Source organism: Arvicola amphibius, chromosome 11 (genome assembly GCF_903992535.2).
Source record: "Arvicola amphibius chromosome 11, mArvAmp1.2, whole genome shotgun sequence".
NCBI lineage: Eukaryota > Metazoa > Chordata > Mammalia > Rodentia > Cricetidae > Arvicola > Arvicola amphibius.
In genome coordinates, this window is record NC_052057.2 from 24,185,921 (window position 1) to 24,209,748 (window position 23,828).

The following is a 23,828-nucleotide window of genomic DNA, read 5'->3' on the forward strand; positions in this document are numbered from 1 at the left end:
AGTGATTGGACTACCACTTGGAAGTGTGAGATGAAATAAGCCCTTTCTTCCCCATGCTGCTTTTGGTCAAGGTTTTATCAAACAAATAGTAAGTAAACTAAGACAACGCATGCACTTGTAGGATGACTATTCATGAGGTTCCTGTAAACACTGCTGTTTAATCAGGCAAAACAAACAAACATACAAGAAAACAGGCTCAGAACTGTCCAGATCTGAGAGGTTCTTCACCTCACTCAGTTGTCTATGTTGCTGAGCTGCTACAGAGGCAGTTGAACATGGTGAGCAAGACAGGAGCACTCCTAACATAGCCTAAGAGAGAAGGAGATTCAGGAACACAATGCCATGTCAGATGTACATAATAAGGGTGTTTTTAGGGGAGCAAGCTATGCTTTTACAGTAATAAATTCCTCATCCAATTATCAATACATTAACTCCTTGAAAGGTTTTTAAATTGATATCTTAGATTAACATTCAACATAATGACGATCTTGAAACAAAACCCATTACTTTGAATACAGTTAGGATGTTCACCCCAGAGAAAGAATGCATTCCATGGGAAGTGGGCTGTGAGGTGAGAATTCAAGAATAAGGACTTAGCCAGCCTGAAGATGAATGGGAAATAATGAAACATAGACCTGAGGCTGACCTCAAATTTGTTTAGGCTAAACCAAGGAAAACCTATAAAAAAACAAAGAAGGCAAGGCATTCCACCAAAGCAGAGTTGTATTTAAGACATGTGGTCTTGCTCAAAAATTTAAAATCAAATATTTTGAAGGCAATACCTTCTGGATAATCTAGAATTATGTTTCATCAAATCCAATTTCTGATTTTAAAGGGTATACACTAGAGTAATATTTATTATGGATATTTTTATGCTGCTATCAGGCAAACAATATAACTCTGCCTCTCACAGTCCATCTGAGAAAAATCTGCTCCTTGAGACCGAATGAAGGATTTCATAAACTACCATATAAACATTATTTTTGCTCTCCTTCTGCAATGAAATATCTAGAGATGAAAGGAGAAAATGGAAATGTGATGTTTTTCAGAAACATTCATCTGAAAGGCCATTCCTAATTCTTACATTCTTATTACAGGTTCTATTTGGTCCATCTTTCATCTTGGTGTACTTACGGGTCCCATTACCTCCAACATCACAGCTGCGTATTAGCAGAGTAACATGGGAATCTAGAAAGGATGTTGGGAATGATCAGTCACCTTGATGGTGGCATGCCTAACAAGGAACTCAAACTGTGACTTTTGTTCCCCAGACTTTGAAGGTGAGTTCACTTTGTGAAGTCATGAAATATTCAAAGACCCAAGTTAAAGAAACAGATATTAAGTAAGCAATTTGCTTACTGTCTCTCTTAATTTAGTATAAGGTGTGTGGAAGAGCTGAGCTGTGTCACCACCAGGACCAGTACCTTGAACTCTCCCTGGAATCTATATAAAATGCATTCAAAAGGTTTAATAAATGAAGAAATTGATGAATGATTAAGCCGCATAAAACTGAGTTGTAAGCCAACATGCACAAGCAGATGTGTGTAAGAAATTCACATTAAAATACTTGTCTTGAACATTTTTTTAAAACTAGAATTCAGTAGCCTAAAGGATTAAGTCTCACTAAAGGCATCCTGTCATGAGGATACTGTAAAGTAGTTTATCAAAAGGTGTTCCTTCCTGGGCTTTCAAAAAGTCACTGGGGCCGAAGGCAAAGTAAAAACAGAAGGGCCAAGATCAGTGTAGGAAAATGATGATGATGATGATGATGATGATGATGATGATGATACTGATGGTGATGATGATGGTGATGATGATGGTGGTGATGATGGTGATGATGATGGTGATGATGATGGTGGTGGTGGTGATGATGATGGTGATGGTGATGATGGTTATGATGGTGGTGATGATGATGATGTTGATGGTGGTGGTGATGGTGATGGTGATGATGGTGGTGGTGATGGTGGTGGTGATGATGGTGATGATGATGATGGTGGTGGTGATGGTGGTGATGATAAATAAATGTGAGCTGATTTAAGGCTGCTAAGATGAACATGGGAGCCAAGCAGACTGCCTCTTTGGTTTCTGTTTTGTGATGTGAACATTTGGATGATTTTATGACACTTATAGTATAAAGGGAAAAACCGGCACTGCACAGATGACCTTGACAATCATAAGTCAGTCCTATAAACCTCCCACTCCTAAATAAACCAAAGAAAGGCAACCATGAGCTATGCAAACAAGGAATCTTGAGACCTGCCCCGAAATATGATTCCCATCATCATCTCACCCCATGCCACAAGCTATAATGTGCAGAATGGAGCTCCAGATTTCACGGTGGTACTAAGAACTTTCAAAATCATGTAAATTTCTCATCACTTCATTGAACTTCAGCACATTAAAATTGCTTTAGTCGATTATTACTATTTAGTTTATTATTATTTAGATATAGGCCCTTAATTCTAAAACATAAGCACCCCAAGACTCAAGTCAAAACAAAGACAGTGGCTTTCCAGTCAGAGGGAATGAGCAGAACCCCTCCTCCTATCTCTCTCACGGTGGGGGGAAGGGGTGGGGATGGATAACTTCGGTTAGTCTCTGGGGCCTTGAGAATCAGACAATAGTCAAAACTCAAGCAAGCAACTTCAGGTATCCTGAATCTGAAACATCTAGCAAATAGCAATAGGAAAGTTTTGAGGCTGATAGGAAACAGACAATGCCCAGCATAAAAGCAACTGGGCATTTTAAAACGGAGTCAGTTCAGGGCTGGAGCGACTGCTCAGCAATTAAGAGCGTTGGCTCCTTCTGTAGAATGCTCAGTTCTCAGCACCCACATGGCACATGGTGGCTCACAACCAGCTTCTGGGGGCTCTGACTCTGACTCTGCTTTCAGGCCTCTGCAGGCTTGGCATGCATATGGTTCACATATATTCAGGCAAACATGCATATGCATTAAATAAAAATAAATCTTAATAAAACTAAAATAAGATTGAATAGTTTCTTTTCCTCCATCTATCACTTCCATATTATGTAGTTTTCCTACATTTTGTTTATGAATAGATAATTATTTTCATGCAAGAGTGAAAGAAAACCAATATTGTATGGAGATTTAAAAAAATCTTGAGAACTGCATGTCAAAAGAATGTGTGACTGAGACAGATGTGAGTGGTCTAGGTACATATGTTGATGGAGGAGAGTTATCTGTCTATGTTTCTTTCATTGGTTAATTAATAAAGAAAACTGCCTTGGCCCTTTAAGAACAGAAAATTAGGTAGGTGGAGTAGACAGAACAGAATTGTGGGAACAAGGAAGTAGAGTTGGAGAGACGCTTCAGGCATTCGCCATAGTGAGTCTCCATGCTGCTCCTCTCCGAGATGGACGCAGGTTAAGATCTCTCCTGGTAAGCCACAACTCGTGGTGCTACCCAAATTACTAAATATGGGTTAAAGGAAGATGTGAGAATTAACTAATAAGAGGCTACAGATAATGGGCCAGGCAGTGTTTAAAAGAATACAGTTTCTGTGTAATTATTTCGGGTGTAAAGCTAGCCGGTTGCTGGGAACTGGGCGGCGGGAAAGCAGCCCCGCCGCTTCCCACTACAGATTGGCGCTCCAACGTGGTGACTAAATCCACTTAAAAACCTTGCCCGCTTGGTATCGGAAAGAAAGTACTCTGAGACCATGCCAATGGCTCCCTGCTCCCTGCCTGCACCTGGGCAGATGGCGGAATCAGGCTTAGGCGAGCGGGACAGTATTTGCGGATTCCTGCTGCCATAGAGAGAGAGGTGTTTTCAGACTGCGCCGTGCTCTGCGTGTCAGATTCGGCTGTGACTTGGATTAAAAGAGTTTCTGTGCTGCACGCTCAGTCTCAGAATTAAACTGCTGAGTGCGGCTCCAATGTCGACTGCTGTGTGCCTGGAACTGTGTGCGGCCCAGGGGCACCAAATGACTGAGGCAGGAGCGGCTTTGGCTCTGCTCCGCCATGCTGAACTGTACTGAGCTCAGGCAGGATCTATCGTAATTACCATGATAACAGCGCAGTTAAGGTTTAGACTTGGCTGGAAACAGGCAGTACGGTATTACCTATAAGTGGCGCAACTTAAGTTTTTAAGAAGTGCTTAACATTTTAAGAAATGCTCCTGGATAGTAAAAAATTACAGATTCACAATAGGACAGATTCAGACATATAAGACCCCCATATGGGTCACAATGTTGGATGACTGTACGTAGGCTTGAGAGAGAGAAAAAAATAAATATATAGAGAATAAAGTTAATGCCTTAAAAAAAAAAAGGTTAAAGTCTTTAAAGAGACAGAGTACAGATAGTTATAGATTAAAAGAAGTAAAGTGATAGAGTAAAAATAAGCCACGTAAAAATGGAAAATTCACAGAGAGTCTGGATTATGTATTTTGTTGTGTTTTCTTTGATTTTTTTGACTGTAAAGGAGCTAAGTACAGAGAGACATTTCATCATATGGGCTGCCAGGCTAGATCAGAATGGACATCTTAACGGTATGACTTCAGGATTTGGATCTAAGAACATGATGCTTTGGAAAAGAGTTTCTTCTTTTGTTTTCACAGAGGACGAGACTCTGTGGATTGCTTCTATCCCAATATGGTATGATAGACCACGCCCTCCTGAAAGGTTGCTGTGAACATCTTCAAAAAATTACTTCACTCAACTGCCAACTGAGAGGAACCTAGCACACAGGTTACACCATGAAAGACCTAAATAACAGCGCCCCCATTCAGCAGGAAGCAGTTTGGAGAGAAAAACTGCGCCCATTTTCCCAAATATTGCTTATAAATGTTCTTTTACATTTAAAGGGGGAGATGATATAGATATGAATTTGCATTGGTATAGATCTTAAGGTCAATTTTGTTATATGTATATGTATTTCTGATCTTGATTAAGCTATTGTGATTGTAGTTCATTTTAAAAACTGTAATGTATAATTAGGAAATATAGGTTGTTAATGGATAATCATTGATAATAGTTAAGCTTGTAGTCATGTTATTAGATGTTCTAGATATGTAGAGATATATTTCAGTTAGATAGACATTCTTCATATCTTTCAAAGACTGCAGAATATGGCATTTAATGTTTTAATAACTTAGGGTTTTTCATGACAATGAGACACGTCTGCTCCTGGCAGCACCAATCTACTTCGAGAGGAAGATGGGCATCGAAGAGGCTACTTATGGAGTTTGCTAGCAATTTGGGCAAGAAACTGCTCTTGGCTGGACTGTTGCATAAACTGGACACAAAAAACCCGCAGAGAGAGGACTGCTGAACTTGCCTAAAGGTGAGATGGTCTTTCGGGGTTCCTGATTCATGAAAGAGTCTGCGAGACGTTCTGCAGGACACAGTAGAAAGTGACTGAACTATCTTTGGAATTTTCTGCTTCATGGAAATGTCTGCTGGATACTGTGGGCCTGTAGGCTGAAGATGGATGCCCCAACAGTACAGAGGAACTTTGGGTGACTGTCCAGGCAGCGAGTTGTCTCTGTCATTTCTAGAGTTTTATAAGTTACTTATTTCTTGTTTACTTAGGTAGCATTATATCCTTCTGGAGTCTTTGATGGAGTTGAAGAATAAATAGATAGTTATAGCTTTCCTTAGTTATGATAAAAGATAAAATAGATTTAAATATTGTAACTGTAATACTTGCTTGATAACTGTTTTGTTAATTTTGCTATGTTAAAGTTGAAGCCTTTCTTTTTTGTTTAAACAGAAAAAGGGGAAATGATGGAGGAGAGTTATCTGTCTATGTTTCTTTCATTGGTTAATTAATAAAGAAAACTGCCTTGGCCCTTTAAGAACAGAAAATTAGGTAGGTGGAGTAGACAGAACAGAATTGTGGGAACAAGGAAGTAGAGTTGGAGAGACGCTTCAGGCATTCGCCATAGTGAGTCTCCATGCTGCTCCTCTCCGAGATGGACGCAGGTTAAGATCTCTCCTGGTAAGCCACAACTCGTGGTGCTACCCAAATTACTAAATATGGGTTAAAGGAAGATGTGAGAATTAACTAATAAGAGGCTACAGATAATGGGCCAGGCAGTGTTTAAAAGAATACAGTTTCTGTGTAATTATTTCGGGTGTAAAGCTAGCCGGTTGCTGGGAACTGGGCGGCGGGAAAGCAGCCCCGCCGCTTCCCACTACAATATGTGAGTGGTGTAAGTTGCCGATGTGAGGGGTCTAGGTGCAGATGTGAGGGGTCTAGGTGCAGATGTTAGGGGTCTAGGTACAGTTATGAGTGGTCTAGGTACAGATGTGAGTGGTCTAGGTACAGATGTGAGTGGTCTAGGTGTAGATGTGAGGGATCTAGGTGCAGATGTGAGGGGTCTAGGTGCAGATGTGAGGGATCTAGGTGCAGATGTGAGGGGTCTAGGTGTAGATGTATCTAGGTGCAGATATGAGTGGTCTAGGTGCAGATGTGGGGGGTCTAGGTGTAGATGCGAGGGATCTAGGTGCAGATGTGAGGGGTCTAGGTGCAGATGTGAGGGGTCTAGGTGCAGATGTGAGGGGTCTAGGTGCAGATGTGAGAGGTAAAGGTGCAGATGTGAGGGGTCCAGGTGCAGTTGTGAGAGGTCCAGGTGCAGATATGAGGGGTCTAGGTGCAGATGTGAGGGATCTAGGTGCAGATGTGAGGGGTCCAGGTGCAGATGTGAGGTGTCTAGGTGCAGATGTGAGGGGTCTAGGTTCAGATGTGAGTGGTCTAGGTGCAGATGTGAGGGGTCTAGGGTACAGATGTGAGGGGTTTAGTTTTTTTCCCTGGAAACACCAAAATCTGCCAAAATTCCATTTGGAAAGTTAGTTACCACCACTGAGTCTTTAGCCTCCTATACCTGACAGATCATGAAGGCAAGAAAACAGAAGAACAAAACACTTTTCTTATATTAATTCCTAATAATACATTCAAGTATAATAGTTTACAACTAATTAATAGTCCTCACCCCCACCCCCATGTTTATTCCTCCTATGAATCTGTAAGGAAAATATTTCAAATATATATATATATATATATATATAATAAAATAAATTTTATTAAGTAAATGAGAAAATTCAACAAGCTCCATAAGCGACCATCAAGTTTCTAGATTGACAAGACTTGTCAATGTCAGAGTCAAAATTCTCCCCCTGGTCTGGGAAAATCCAAAATTTGTTAGCTTTTCATCTTATTCCAAGTGAGCGCACGTGCCTTCCCACAGGAGCCAGAAGCAACTTCCAATTATTGAGCCACTTACCACTATTCTCCATTGTGGAGATAATTATAACTCTGGCCATCATGAAATGCCACCTGCTTACAAGGGAATTAAAATGCCGTTAAATGTAACACTACTTGGGAGTAGCGCTGGCTTGTCAGGGATGAGATTCTATCTCATTGATGGACCGTGTCTGGCAACACTCACCTCTTTTTGACGGTACTTAATGGCTAATTTTAGCCTCGCAAGATCATTTCCGCTCTGTTCTTCGATCAGACTATTGTCATCGCGGTAATTAAGAATGATCTCCAGCTCTCTGGAACTCCGAGTCTGATCTAGGAGGTCCTTAGCGAATTGTTTGCATTGTCTCGAAAGCTCCTCATATTCCGACTTGAATTCATTCTCCACCTTGCTCAGTTCCTGCAGCTCCCAGCTTAGCTGAAAGGCGGTGAGAAAAGGGTCTTCGCTTGACAGGGCGATGAGCGAGGGACTGGCCAACGCCTTGTAGATGTTGAGCCTGGACCGTGAGTGCCTGAGGCTGTCCACGTCCGAGCTGGAGACACACTCCACACAGTTACAGCGGACCTCGTGAGGTCTGGGCACTGAGACACCTTTCTGGACCAAAAGTTTGATTATCTCATAGTTATTTGTATGTGCGGCCAAGATGATAGGTGTTATGTCTGGAGTGAATTCCGAGAACTGCTTATCCAGGAGAATGGGCGGCACCTGGGAAGAGAGCAGAGCAGAGGGGTGGGTTTGTGCTCGTTCCTTAAAGCCTCTGACTTTCAAACAGCGCCGGGCAGCTGCGCTGGGCAAGGATCACAAACCATTGTCATGCTTCCTTGCAGGACAGACTTTTTTACAAAAAAAAAAAAAAAAAAAAAAAGAAAGAAAAGAAAAAAGAAAAAAAAACCAAAAAATTCAAGAAAAAATTTAACTCTAATATAATAAAATATCCTCCCTACAAAATAAATCGGGGTCGTTTTTTGAAATATTAAAATAAGTGGCTAATTATTTTTTTTCAACTCCTAATTTATTTTTCAACAGATAATCTTATCCATAGACACTAGCTTGCTAATCAAGAAATAAACTTAAAAAAATATAGAGATGTTTTTAAACCAAGATCCTGGGGCTGGAGAGATGGTTCATGCACCAGCTCATCTTTCAGAAGACCTGGATTCAGTTCCCAGTACCAACACAGTGGCTCACAACCATCTGTAAGTCCAGTTCCAGGGGATCCAGAGCCTCTTTCAGGCCCCTGGGAGCATGAAACACATGGTGCACATACAAACCTGCAGGTGAACACTCATGCAGAGTTTAATGTTTCCTTTAGTCTTACTGGAAATGTTTATGTTAGATGTTTCTGAGTTGTTTTAACATCACAGAGACCTGGAGTCACTGACACACACAGACTCCATTCCCTCAGAGGACAACGGCCATTCATAGAAGTCATTCATGTGCTTCACGGTGAAGCCACTTGGCTCCAACTTGAGGCACACAGAACTTTGCAAATCTATATGGGATACTTTACCCAAATTTAGAAATATCTGTCATAACAATATGCATTTTGTACACTAAAAATGCAATATACAATTTTAAGAGTGAAGTCCATCAAAATGTGACATCTATCCAGTCTAAGTCTGTGCCCCTTTACATGCAGATTTTGTTAGAATACGTCATACTTACAGAAAAAAATGTGCACATAGTATTATTTTGTGTATCATAGATGTTAAAAATAACATCCATATTCTTTGCTTGTTTGTTTATTTTTAAGACAGGATCTCACTATGTAGCTCCGGCTACCCTGTAACTCACTATGTAAACCAGCCTGTCCTTGAACTCACAGATATCCACCCTGCCTCTGCCTCTGGGATTAAAGACGTGTGCCACCACACCAGGCAAGTATCCATATTCTAATATGGATGTTTTTCTTAATTGAGGAAATAACAGGTGAACAGGTTTCTAACTCTGTTTCATGTAGAATAATTAGTCTAATAACATGAAGTTTCCATGATTCAAGAATCTTCTGCATGCTCTAGCAGACAGTACAAGAATGGAAGCTTTATAAAAACAGGCACTTTTTCTAAATAGTTTAATCAAAACTGCCTGGGTTTTGCAATTTCATTTTGTTTTCAGGTAGACTCTTACAAAGTAATATACTAACATATTTTTTTAAAAGTCAGAATATACTTTTTTCTCCCTCATACACGCAGATTTCTTTGACTTTCTAATTCAAATCAATTTAAAGTTAATTTTAAAATTCAAGTAATAGATGTTATTTAGAATCTGAAAATTCATAACACACCCAATTTTACAAGGCATATTTCTACATGAGCTACTTAGACAAAAACAAGTGGCATTTACATTAATGAATCAATTAGTGAAGGGATGGATGGGTGGGTGGGTGGATAGATGAATCACTTATGTTACAACATTATCCAATCAAATTCAACTATATCATTTCAGGACTAACCTACTGCTCCAACAGAGTAATCGATGTGCAATTGCCATGCAACAATCCAACTCTGGTTTCAGTGTAAGGTTAAGGATTTACCTGCATGCCCACAGTCAGTCCCTGAAGCAAAGATGACTGGGCCATCTGCATGGCTACAACTTTAAATGCACCAGCAGTTTGATCTGACATAGGTTGAACGTTTGATCTAGGAACAGGTATGAAAGACAGCTGAAAGAGAACTGACCACCGACAGCTAGCTCTAAATGCAGAGCTCTTTCATGTGTGTGGCATGAACTCACAAAATCTGAGGCTGCTTGTGGAGCCTAGTGCAGAAAGAACACCATTTCGAATAAGGGAATCTGCACACTGTGTAGGCGAAAGTATTTAAACACACCCACAACATGTAAAATGTACGTGCAAACATATGTACATATACTTCTCTCCTAATATCTTCAATGGATATAGTGAAAGGCAATTAAACTGATTGTGAATTAGTGATCAGCATATCAAGAACATAATATAATAATAATGCCAGCAAAATTGATTTTTGGCCTATATTCATAATTTAAGGGAACTGCATATGTCACTTAGGAGTTAGAAAAACTAAAATATCATATATCTCTTCCTAGTTTATATATGTATTTTTTAATCTATATTATTCTAAGTTGAATGACTTACACACAGGATGCACTCAGTGGGTTTAAAACAACACATGCAATTGGGAGATTCAAATGGTGGGAGGAGTCAGAGAGGAGGGAGTGGGTGTGGATTTCAAGACACGTTACACACATGTATGAAATTCCGAAACAATAAAAAAGCCTTAAGTCGCATTGAATCAAAGTCGGAAGACTCAAGGGAGGGTTTTGATTGCAAAGCACCGATCGAAGAAGAGCTGTCATTTAGAAAAGGACCTGAAAAACCAGACTTTCAGAAAAGGAAAGAATGTAGCACATTTAATTGCCGAAACAATGCAGTTATCTTTACTGAGGGGAAGAATGTCTACCCTTATGACTGTCAGAGACTAGCAGGAAGAAAAGTAGACCACAAGAGATAAGCCGGCTTTCTTCATAAAGAGCAACAACGTCTCATGTAAGTAAGAGACATTTAAGGAGGATCCAAAGGCAAAGGCAGCATAACATCAAGGAAGATTCCTATTCCTAAGACACGATCAGCCTGTGGAGGACTGACTGGACCTCTGGAGTGAGGAAACAACAGCACGGGCTTCGAGATGCCTGCGAAGACCCTGTGCTCCCAAGGTATAAAAACCAACGCAGCTCCGTCACCAGAGCTGCAGAATAGGTGAGAAAAGGAGCGACCGTTTTGAGCATCCTCAAGGCAAGAAAACCACAAAGGACTCAGGTGCCGGGTCTACTTAGTGTGCACACACGCTCCCTAAACTTGAATAATTACACATGTCAGAACTAAATTTTAAGAAGGAAATGAGGCCAATCTGTCTCTGCCAGCTCACAAGGTCCTGTGCTCGGTAAAGCTAGCAGACCCTGTGTTTGTCCCACACTCACAAGGTCCCATGCAAGGTTCCTAGAGTAAAAGGTAATGAGTTTCTCTAAATTTGCAATATGTAAAACAGAGCATACTACACAGGGAGCATTTAAAATGGAAATTATTAATAACAGCATATATAACAATGATGAATGAGGTAAAGAAAATGAAAAACCAGAAGAAAAAGTAAAATCGTATTATCTGGAATAAGATCTAAATATGGGAGAAATCTATTGGCAGTAGATGATAGTGAACAGACAGACCCACAAATGGCCACTGCACAAAAACCAGCATGGCAAAATGCCCAGCCTTAAATGGGAATATATACCTCAGCCCCCCTCCCAAGGCTCAGAGTTCCTTGAGGAAGAGGAAGTGGAAAGAAAGGCTGAAGAGCCAGAGGTAGTGTATGAACATAGGAGAGAGTGTCTGCAGGTCACAGCAAGGCGGGCGCACATGGGAATTCAATGCAGCTGCAAAGGCACGCACGGGACCCATGCAAGCCCAAGTCAGACCAAATCTCAGCATGGAGAGGGGTGGGAGGAGCCAAATACCCATCCTTCCCCCAGCCTAGGAACCATTAGCAGTTAAGTGCTGAGAGAGGAAGCCTCAGTTTTCTCTAGGAGTTAGCCTCTGGTAAGCAGCCACAGTCCAGTGGAAAACTCCATACATAGGAACACTTGGGCAGCACAAATTTATCTTGATAGGCTTTTTATTTTTCTCTCATATATTATTACATCTAGATCATAGTTTCCCTTCCCTCCTCCCCTGCCGGTCCCTCCTCCCACCTCACCCCGTCCACTCCTCCTCCTTCCCCCTTCTGAAAAGGCCAGGTGCTCCTGCGGATGTTCTTGAAAGGTTTCTAAACAAAAAACACAAAGTTGTATGGATGGTAAAGGGGGCATGGGGAGAGTTGGGAAAGGGGTTAACTATGATCGAAACGCATTGTACAAAATTCTCAAAGAATTAATGTAAAATTAATGGGTTTAACCAATAGAATTGAGAAAAATATAAACATTTCTGATCTTTAAAATATGAGAAAAATCATAAAATCATCATTATGTTAAGTACCATAAAATATACGTATTTGATACCATTTTGTTGGGATCTTCTTATATTAGAAATTGATAAAATGATAAACACCAGCTAATATGGAAGAAATATCTAAGAGTAATGAAAATGGTACAGAATATGCTACAAGAATATAGGAAAAAATATGAATCGCTTGAACAGCTAGTTTACCAGAATGATCCCTGAGGGTTATCTATAATATGTTTCCATGTGAATAATGGAGCTTGTACTCCTAAGGAAAAGTAGATCATTTATTAAATGACACAAGCAATTTTTCCACCCAAACTAAATTAGGTCTTTAATTCAGTTTATAACAGTAAATGTGATATGAAGTAAATATTTGAACATTAAAACAAGAAAGCAACATAGTTTTAGAAAAATAATAAATATTTACGTAGCTCTGGGGTTAAGGAGAACTCTCCCAGAAAAATGCAAACATGGAATTGAACCCTGAATATTTTATTATTCAATCCTTGCATGCAGTGTTGAAAAACACCAAGTTTAAGCTCAGAAAATGAACTGGTAAACAACAGTAAAGGACATGTACAACACAGGAAACACATTTCCTGTCCCCACTACCTAGAGTGGCAGAGAACCTAGAAGAAAGTTCTGTGTCATGGAAGATGCAAATGGATAGCTCTGAATTTCTTCCTCACAGAAGAAACATAAAAGCATCTGAAATAAAGAGTTACACAAAGGGAAATTAGAAGAATATCAAAATGGACTCTGCTCCTACCATGTTGCCAAATTTGAAATGCTATGGAGACAAATTCTGCCACTGACAGAATACGAATAGTTTCTGTAGTCTTGTTAGACAGTACCTGCTGCTTGTGTGAGTTCTGAAACCCACACTTTCTTGCCTGAGAACACTTCACCCAGACAAGCATGCTGACAATACTTCTCTACTCACAATCTTCCTTATTCCCATGTTCTATATCCAGATTCAACAAAGCACACACCAAAAGCTTTTGAAAAAAATGTTTCTACTGGGGATGGAGAGATGGGCTCAGGGCCTAAGAGCACTTAAGAGGACCTGGGTTCAACTTCCACCTTTTACATGGTGGCTCATAATCATCTCTAATCCCAGTTCCAGGAGATCTGATACCCTCTTCTAGCCTATACATGCCCTAAACACACTTGTGCACAGACACATATGCAGGTAAAACATTTATACACATAAAAATAATAAACAAATAAACAGATCAATCAATAAGTGCATCTACACTGAATATATACAGACTTTTTTGTTTTGTTTTCTTGCTCCCAAAGTAAAAATTCTAACCAATTGTGGATCACTTACACTACATTAGGTATCATAAACAATCAGAGTTAATTTGAAGGAGCGCGTGTAAATGCCGTACCCTTTTATATAAAGGACTGAAGCATCCTAGGGTCACACATGGCTAGGAGAATCCAGTCTCCCATGGATAGCAAAATGAAGCTGTATCACTGGTTGTCAGGAGCGAAACTGTGGAATCACTTGCATGTTTTTCGAAAAACAGACATTTGAGGAAGGCCCAGCTTTTCTATAATAAATATTACAACAGTAGATATTTGAAGTAGAAAAAGAAATATTGTCTGTTCTGGGGATACTCCCGACATCTCATGCTGTAACACTGGAGAACTGTAACATAGTTGTTTATTAAAAGCTCCCTCCCCCTTTTTAAAATCCTTCCTTAAACATTAGTTGAGCATCTACACTGTACCAGACACGTGCATCATCTTACCCTGTTGGACCATAATAGCTCCCTTGGTGAGCAAAGACGCCAATCATCAGGGGACCTTGCATGTCAGCATTTTCCCCAAATCACACTTCAGTGGCCAGGTCCTCGCAGCTCCACACGTCTGCTCCTAGTTTCCTCGTTAAGTTTTCCTTCTCTTTCCTCTTAACCCAACTGTATCAAACACCCAGAACACAGTCCAAACATTCTCACTGCGAGGATGGGTGTGGCAGAGGTTGACTCCATTTGCCCTTAATGTGATCAGGTGAAGGGAACATCATTAACTATCCATGAGAAGAGAGAAATAAGCACTTTAAGAAGCTGGTGGGAACAGAAGCACATACTATGCACAATTCCATTTTCCTTGTCTCCTAAAAGGCTCTTTAAAAACTGCTGTGGGCCACCCACGCTATGGTAAGCGACACACCTAACTTAAGCATTAAGGACAATATCCACGTGTGTCCATTTTCACCTTCGCAAATAATTTTAATTACTAACCTGAATATGTTTATTTTCAATGATATTAAACATACTATTTATGGTAAGTTTACATAAAGTCCTGTTTCAACTAAAAAAAAAAAATACTGACCAAGAGAAATGCCATTGACTTGGGGGAGTTCAGGGTGCACGTGGGGACACAGCACTGTGAGAACCTGGATGGCAGACATTAGAGGCAGGAATGCTTGTATCGAGTGAAGTAGGTTATGGACAAATAGGCCTTAGCTAGTTGACAGTATCTTGTAAATGTGCCTGGAACTGAAGGTAATGATATAAGTAACAGCTAACACACATGAAACACCATGGGCTGTGGCCTGTGCTAAGAACTTGGGTCTCATCTTGGTCAATCTTCAGGATTATTGTTTCGAGATAAATGTTCTGTTTTATACAAATGAGAATGGCAAGGCTCAGTAAAATCAATAAAATTCCTTTACCACGGTCACACAGAAATCCATAAAGCCTGACACTAGACTCTGAATTCTTAACAAATTATTCATTTCTGGTTTCAAATTTAGTGTGTGTACACACGCACATGAGTACAGGTATTGCTGGAGGCCAAAAGGGGCCACTGGTCCCCAGAGTTTTAGTCATAAGTAATTGTGAGCTGCTGGGCATGGGTGCTGGGAGCTAAACTCTGGTTCTTTAGAAGTGTAGCAAGTGTTCCTAACCTTTGAGCAATCCAGCCCTGAAACTATGCTTATTCTGGCTAAGGCAACTCTTGACAGCCTGAGAATTGCTCCAACACCAAGATAAGATGATACACATTAAATCCTGCCTCAGCCACTTTTAGCTGAATGAAAATGGCAAAACCAGCACGTATCTTTTTGCTTCTACTCTCCTGCTTTCTAACATAGACATTATTTAAAATCTTTCTCATTATAGATTAAGATTTGGAGAAACATACATTGAAGGTGGCTCTGAGTTTCTTCCCACAGGGCTGTGGTAAAGATGAAAGGTGAAAGCCTGTTGATTTCTACAAATCACTGAACAGCGGGAGGTATGTATGACAACCCTGGGACTGTTTGGAGAAAGAGCAGGAACTGTCTTGTTCAGTTTCTCCAGATTCATTTGCTTCTCCTCAGATAAACACAGCCCCAATTATAGTGCTGAATTCATCTGCAAGGTAGACCTGCCATTTCCTGGCGGGCAGTTTCATAAGCATGTATGTCAAGGTGTAGAAAGTTTTCTGTTGCTAGAATTGTAACCCATCTCCCCCAAAGCATGCAGGTCTTTGTGATGAACTGCTATGCCCGTGTTCAAAATAATAAGCTTGAATATCCTCTGTCTGTATAGGTACCGTAAGTTACAGTGAAGGAGAATCGATTAAATGACCTTTAACAAGATGTTAACAAGCTGAGTTTAAATGTAACTTCCTAGGAATTAGCAATTATACAGACTCTGGCCTATTATTTGAGTTTCCACTTATCTTGACTGTGTTTTGCCATCTCCTTTTTGAAACTCCCTGGCCCTTAGCCACGACGATTTTTTATCGGGATGGTAGTGTGTGGGCACAGGTATTGTTCCACTAACTGCAGCTTGTAGAATGTGACCTAAAGGAAACACCTGTTAACTCTTTGATTTTCTCATCAGCAAAATGCTGAGTATAGTCTTGACTTTAGGTTCTTTTAGGGACTAAAGTCAAATTTAGACAGAAAAGCACTCTGGGCATAGCCTATTCTCATGATTGTAGTTGGTATCCCCCCATCACTGCCATTTCTGTGGTAGCTCTCTTAGTCTCACCAGATGATATGACTCCATCATATCATCATATCATATCATATCATCATATCATATCATATCATCATATCATATCATCATATCATATCATCATATCATATCATCATATCATATCATCATACCATATCATATCATATCATATCAGCGTGTTCCTTCTAAGGATCAACAAACCCCTGTCTTTATTTTTCACACGTGTGTTCTCTTCACAGCGTTAGCTGTCCTGCTTGCATTAACTGTGGTTTGTATGGGTGAAATTCCATCCTTCCAGCCACTCACTAACTGCAAGGTGCAGTTGGGGCTCTTGCCACTCATTCTGTCAGCTTTCGGGCATCTAGCAATGAGACAATGTCCTTGTCTTCATTCAGAGAAATAATAAAGACACCGTCCCTGAGTAAACAAGTTGAGGGATGTATTAAGAATGGAAGAACGTCAAATTATAGGGTTCACAAAGAAAGCCACAGTGGAGGAAGAAGAAAAAAACCATAGAAGAGAGATTAATTGCCCCTTTTTATTGACAAAGAGAAATGAGGTTGGGATGTTGAAGGGTGAGAGGGTCAAGCACTCTTGGAAGAGGGGATGGTGGCTCTAAAGATGACAAAGCCTACTTAGAGAATTAATCCACTGAATAGCAGGACGGTTTGTGGTAGAAGAGCGCAGACGCCAGCATTGGGAGAAAGTAGGCAATGACACACATGCAATGTGACTCATTTTCAGAACTGTGGCTGTTACTTCATGGAGAACTGAGAAGGCATTGGGACAATTTGAGCAGAGAGACAACTGACATAGGCACCTGAAGCAGAACCGCTCTAGCATTTGCATTGAGAACGGACTAAAGGGATGCAGGACACACTAAAGAGGAGGAAGGCAGGCATCAAGGGAAGAGAAAATCACGGTGGAGAAATTGACAGGTGGGGTAGAACTGGATAGGTTACAAAAGTGAAGCCATTGGGATTTGGTAATGGAATACTATGGGATGTGAAATTGAAATTCCACACAGCGAGATCAAGGATGATAGAATTCCCAGACCTGAGAAGAGCGCAGGCTAACTTCTTGTGAGCATTCTCAGAGCAGAGGTTTAGAGACACAAAAGAGTTCATGTTATAGTCTTTTCACATTAATCTTGAAATGACACATGGACCTCCACATCTGACAGTTATCAACATACAAGTAGTATTTAAAGCCATAAGGCTGAATGCCATTTTGCAAGCGAGAAGTGAGCGCAGGGAGAAAAATAGTAGTTAGAGGTTTGAACTCGCTGACATTTCAAAATTTAGATTTCGAGAAGATGAGCAAGGAGCTGTAAAGGGCATTGAGAAAACAGACCGCCGAGCCGACGACCGTGCGGTGTGAGCTGCAGGATGCTGAGAGCGGTACAGCGGAACAAGGACTTGAAGCTCCTCTCAACAACCCATGCTATTAATATGAGAAGAGATGAGAGCTATTATGTGAGGGAGTAGGAAACATGTCTCACGGTCTTGCTGCATGTCTGGGAAAAGAAGGAAAAAGAGCTAATCATGAAGACAAGTGGGAACCACACACACTCACTCGCAATGAATCATCATGCCTACAGAACCAAACATAGTCCAGATGGCTGCATACCTGTCTTCAGCCCTCTCTCGGTTCCTGGTTATAAGACAGAGAAGGTGGAGACTGGGATTTTGCCAGATAATATTATAAAGGGAGTATGCCCATCAACTATCTGTTACTGTACCGAAAACTTGGGATAATCGGCTTAAAAAGACAAAGGGTTGCCTTTGGCTTGGGTTTAGAAGATTCAGTCCATGACAGATTTCCTGATGCTTGGGCCTGTGGGGCACATCATGACTGTCTTAGAGGCTCACTAACCTTATGGTATATTACCCGTGACGTAGCTCCTCTCAATGACTCCACATAGTAAAGGTCCTGGCCTTCCCACTAGCACTATGAGAGCGTGCCTAGACCTTGAACACATGTTTCAGATACATGCTACAGTCAGGCACAAGGGAAAGCCTGGGTGCTGATGAGAGGCCACGGTGATGAACTACTGAGTCTGTGAAGCCACAGCAAGTAGAAAGAAGTGGAATGTGAGTTCTAGAAAAAAAGGAAGAGGGACAAAATCATGAGCCTACATAATTCTGCCAATAATCAATGTCAGTTCTGTGTAGGGACCTGGGAGTGTGGTGAAGTCCAGGATGGTATTTGGCAAGCAAAGCAAACTGTAACTGGGGCAGAGTGTTAGGAAAAGATGAGCAAAGTGACGGGGAGAGGTGATGAAGACCATGCCAAGTGAGTGACAGGCGCCTGGCAAGAGAGGCTCAGACTTCAGATGAGCAACCACCTCCAATAACAAATAAGGGGAAGAAAATGACAATATCTAATAACTCCAGATATGATCAAGAAGCATAAGCAGAAGAAACCGCTGAGATAAACATGAAAGGCATAAGAAATTAAATAAAGCTAAGGTAGAAAATTACCTGGACTAGAAACAGGTAATCAAACACAACAGGTATTCAGAAACTCAGAGACAGGACTTGACAATCTCTTTAGGAGGTGCAACAAGAGAGACTTGTTGTGGGGCGTTATAGGCAGGAGGGCAAAACTACAAGGAAAGAAACAGTATTCAAAGCTGCAAGGGGTTGAAGAGACAGCTCCACTGTCCTCAGAACCCACATTAACAAAATAAAGACATGGTGACCTACATTTGTAAGCCCAGTACTGGAGAGGGAGAAAAAGTGCATTCCTGGAACTTGCTGACCATTGGCTTATCCTAATTGCCGGACACCAGGTCAATCAAAGAAAATAAAGAGGAAGATAACTGAGGAATGACATCAAAGGGTTACCTTTTGCATCTACACATATGGGCACACCCACATATATGTACTCAAATGAACATGCACCTAAAAATAAACATCATGCGTACAGACACACACATGCATGTGTGCATGCATGACACACACACACACACACACACACACACAGGCTATAAGTGGAAAATATCAAGTCACTAACATAAGCACAATTACCAATATAGGATCAGATCTCTGGTTGACAGCCAAAAATTCAAACCCAGAAAGTAAATAACAGTCAACTAAGATGTGGATATCCTACAAAACTATCTTTTTTTAATTAATAGGGAAATTCAAGTGAAGCTCATGACCACCAAGCAGCATACTGAAGTCTTAATAGAATATAATATACAGAAAATAATGATAGTGCCAATCACAAGGGCCCAGGAAAGAAAAATCTAGAATAAATGAAAGGGATAGCAAATAGTAATTCATCAGTTCTAACAAGCCAACCAAGTCTGATACTAACAGGAAAGAAAGTGAGGAATGGTAGTCTAAGCCACCAGAAAAAAATTCAACAAGAATTAGCAAATATGTGTCAATAATAAACTCAAGTGTAAATGCCTCAACTCACTAATAGAAAGATCCACAATGTCTGACTGCATTATAAAACTGTATCCAACCATATGTTGTCTCTAAGAATTGTACCCATTGCAAGAGGCATCCACAAATTGAAAGTCCAAGGATAGATTCAATCTTAGAAATGAACAAAACTCAAACATAAACCACTTTAGCTATTCTGATAGCTGGTATTGCAGACTTTGAGTCAAAATTATTATCAAAAGATTGCAAAGGCTATTAATAAAAAGAGTCATTCATCAGGAAGATAAAACAATTATGAAAATATATGCACCAAACATTAGTATTTCAAATTTCATAAAACAATAAGAGACATAAAATTTCAAATACATCCTCATACAACAAAAGTGAATGAATTCATTGTACCCTGTTCTCCTCTTTCAATAGAGCATTCAAAATAAAAAATACACAAAATAAAAAAAGTCAGAGTTAAACAACACCACAGATCAAGTGGACCCAACAGATATCTGTAGAATATCACATTTAAAAGAAACAAGATATATGCTCTTCACTGTAGCCAATGGAAATCTAGAAAATAATGGGTACTTTCCTAGACAAATACGACCTACTAAAATTAAATCAAGAATATAGAAATAATATAAATAATGACAAAAATTAAAGTATAGTTAGAATTTTCTTTGGGCCACCAACCAGCTCTCAAATAAAGACACAGAGACTCATTATTAATTATAAATATTCGGCTTTAACTTGGCCTTGTCCTACTAGCTCTTTTAACCTACTTTAATGTGTTTCTATTTATTACATTTTGCCTCAGGGATTTTTACCTTTCTCTCATTCTTTATGTCATACTTTCCTGCTTCTTCTGTGTCTGGGTGACTGGCTCCTGGCATCTCCTTGGTGTCTCTCTTTCTTTCTTCCTTTTCTTTCTTCTTTGAGCATAATTCCTCCTCCTATTTGTTCTCTCTGCCTGGAAGCACTGATTATATTTCCTCCATTGCTATTGGCCTTTCAGCTTTTTATTAAACCAATCAGGTGCCTTAGGCAGGCAAGGTAAAACAGGAACACATCTTTACATAATTAAACAAATGCAACACATCTTTACAAGGTTAAACAAATACTCCATAACATTAAAGCAATGATTAAAATGTTTCCCAATAAAGAAAGACTCAAGACTAGATGAATTCAACACTGGATTGTTGTAAGCATTTCAAGAAGAGCCAGTGCTCCTCAAACTGTCCCATAAAACACAAAGAAACAGAACTTTACCAAGCTCATTCTACAAATTTGGCATTATCCTGAAATGGAAAATGGAAAATACCATAACTAGAAATGGAAAAGACCAAACAACAAAAACTGTAAGTGAATTTCCTTGATGAATATATGTGTAAATTTTCACAATATAATTCCTCAAATTTAAAGAACACCATTGATAAGATCATACATCATCATCAACTTGGTTTCATTTGAGGAATGCAAGATTGGTTCAATATATATAAATCAATGAGTGTAATTCAGGACAAAAATATAGTTAAGGACAGAAATTAATGATCATTTTTATCAATGCAGAAAAGACACTCAACAAAATTCAATGCTTGTTAATGATAAAAATACCAAAGAAACTAGGAGTACAAAAAACATACCTCAATATGACAAAGATTATAAATGCTAAATCCACAGTCAGTATTATTCCAAACTCTTAAAACCTAAATTCATTTCCTCTAGGCCCTTGTAACAGCTTTATTCATTCTTATTTGGTGTAATGTTCATGTCTTTTGCTAGAACAACAAGAGAATAGAATAAAGTAGATTAAAAGATGAAATAGAAAAATCAATTTATTTTTATTTGTAGATGATATAACCCTGTATATTAAATAACCTAAACATTCTACCAGGACACTCTCTGACCTAATAAAGCCTTCAGTAGAGTTACAGGCCATAATATCAACTTATAAAATTAGTAGCTTCTATAGGTGTGAATAATAAACCCAAATAATGAAATAAATGAAGGGGAAACTTTCATTTATACTAAGGAAAACCTCAGTAGTAGGACTAAGAGGAAAAATATACTGAAGATACTAGGGCATGTGAAGAATTATTAAGGTCATAACTTGGTAGAATGAATATTGTGAAAATGTCTTTGCTGACATAGTTAATCTACAGACTCGATATAATCACCACCAACATTCTAATTCGATGCCTCACAGAACGAGAAGAAATAGTTTCAAAGTTCAAGTGAAAGCAGAACAGATAGCTGAAGCAACCCTTCGTGTAAGTGCGATGCTCAGGATATCACAACACTTGATAATAAAGTAGGTCACAGAGCCATGACAACAGCATAAGACGACACAAAGCATAGACACAGGACCAATAATGAGGACACAGAATAGAGATATATAGTTAGATTATAGATATAGATATATAGTTAGATTATAGATATAGATATATAGTTAGATTATAGATATAGATATATAGTTAGATTATAGATATAGATATATAGTTAGCTTATAGATATAGATATAGATATATAGTTAGATTATAGATATAGATATATAGTTAGATTATAGATATAGATATAGATATATAGTTAGATTATAGATATATAGTTAGCTTATAGATATAGATATAGATATATAGTTAGATTATAGATATAGATATAGATATATAGTTAGATTATAGATATATATATAGATATATAGTTAGATTATAGATATAGATATATAGTTAGATTATAGCTATAGATATAGATATATAGTTAGATTATAGATATAGATATAGATATATAATTAGATTATAGATATAGATATAGATATATAGTTAGATTATAGATATAGATATATAGTTAGATTATAGATATAGATATATAGTTAGATTTAACTGATTTTTGACAGACTTGTCAAAAACATGCACTGGACAAGCAACAGCCTCTTTAACAAATGGCTCTGAGGTCAAAGACCTTAGCATAGACCTGAAAATTTCTAAAGGGAAACAACCCAAACACATACAACAAAAACAACACATACAGGGGTTTCTGATACAGACTCTGACAGCACAGGAGATAATTCCATCCCTAGAACTGACTAATGGGATTGAAAGAAATTAAAAAAGCTCCTTCTCAGCAAAAAGGAGACTCTATGACAGTGGGAAAGAATGTACAGAACTGGAAAAATAATCTTTGCAAACTACATTTCAGACAGGAGATCTATATCTAGGATACATAAAGAACTGTAAATATTAAGCAGTAAAAATCGAATCACCCAATCAATTAATGTACAATTGACTGTATAGGAAGTCTCAAGTAAAGAAATATAATCAATTAAGACTGAAAAGATGTTCAACATACTTACCCATAGGCAAATTCAAATTAAAACCACCTTGAGATTGGATCTCATCAAGAAAACAAATGGTTAAAAAAATTCTGACGAAGGCATTAGGAATGAGAAAGACTAATTCACCATTGATGGGAATGTGAAATTATGCAGCAGCTAAGAAATTCAGTGTGGAAGTTCCTGAAACGAATGGAAGACCTCCCATATCATCCACTATATCATGCTTAGTTATATGCCAAGAGGCCTCAAGTCAATACACTATAGAAATATCTGTGCGCGCGCACATGCGCACACACAGAGACACACACACACACACACACACACATAGTGAGTTCTCTATTCAAAACAACCAGGAAATGGAACCAGACTGAATGCCCATTGACGTGAATAGATGAAGAACATGTGCACTCAAACAATAGACTTGCATGTAGTCACAGAGAGACAAAATAAAGGTATTTTCAGGCACATGGAGGTGAATGAAGCCACCGTTAACCAAAAAATAAACATAGTCCGATAGTGCATATTTTCTTTCAGCTTGTTAAGCTCGATTCAAAATGATATACTTGTGCACACAGAAATGGATGTACAGATAAGGATAATAATTGCCTTTGGCATTTCCTTCACTAAGTATAACTAACATTTTTTGTTTTTTGGGAAAAGATTCACTTCTGAGGTAGGGGTGTTTGCTTCACTGTGTTGGTGGAGTGCCCCCTATAAAGAGTGCAGAACTAGCTGATGCATTGTGACGCTTGCCATTCCGTGCTAAACAGAATTACTCTGGTCAGTTTTGTCCTATGAATTGTAGATTTCCTTTTCCAACTTACAATTCTATTTTAAATATACAAAGACACACATTCTATAAACTTAGTGTAGAGTTAGTTCACTTTAGAAAAACACATTTTAAGACCTCTGTTAGGGCTTAGAAATCTTTCCAAATTATTTTTTCCCAATTCAT

The 23,828-nt window shown here is 39.1% G+C and overlaps 1 protein-coding gene across 1 annotated transcript in view; it reads right to left on the reverse strand.

Moving 5' to 3' along the window:
* Trpc4 (transient receptor potential cation channel subfamily C member 4) overlaps positions 1-23,828 on the reverse strand; it is a 128,540-nt gene that overhangs the window by 91,715 nt on the left and 12,997 nt on the right. The window contains 1 exon segment of the mRNA XM_038347968.2: positions 7,412-7,930. Within this exon segment, the coding sequence (XP_038203896.2) occupies positions 7,412-7,930 (519 nt within the window).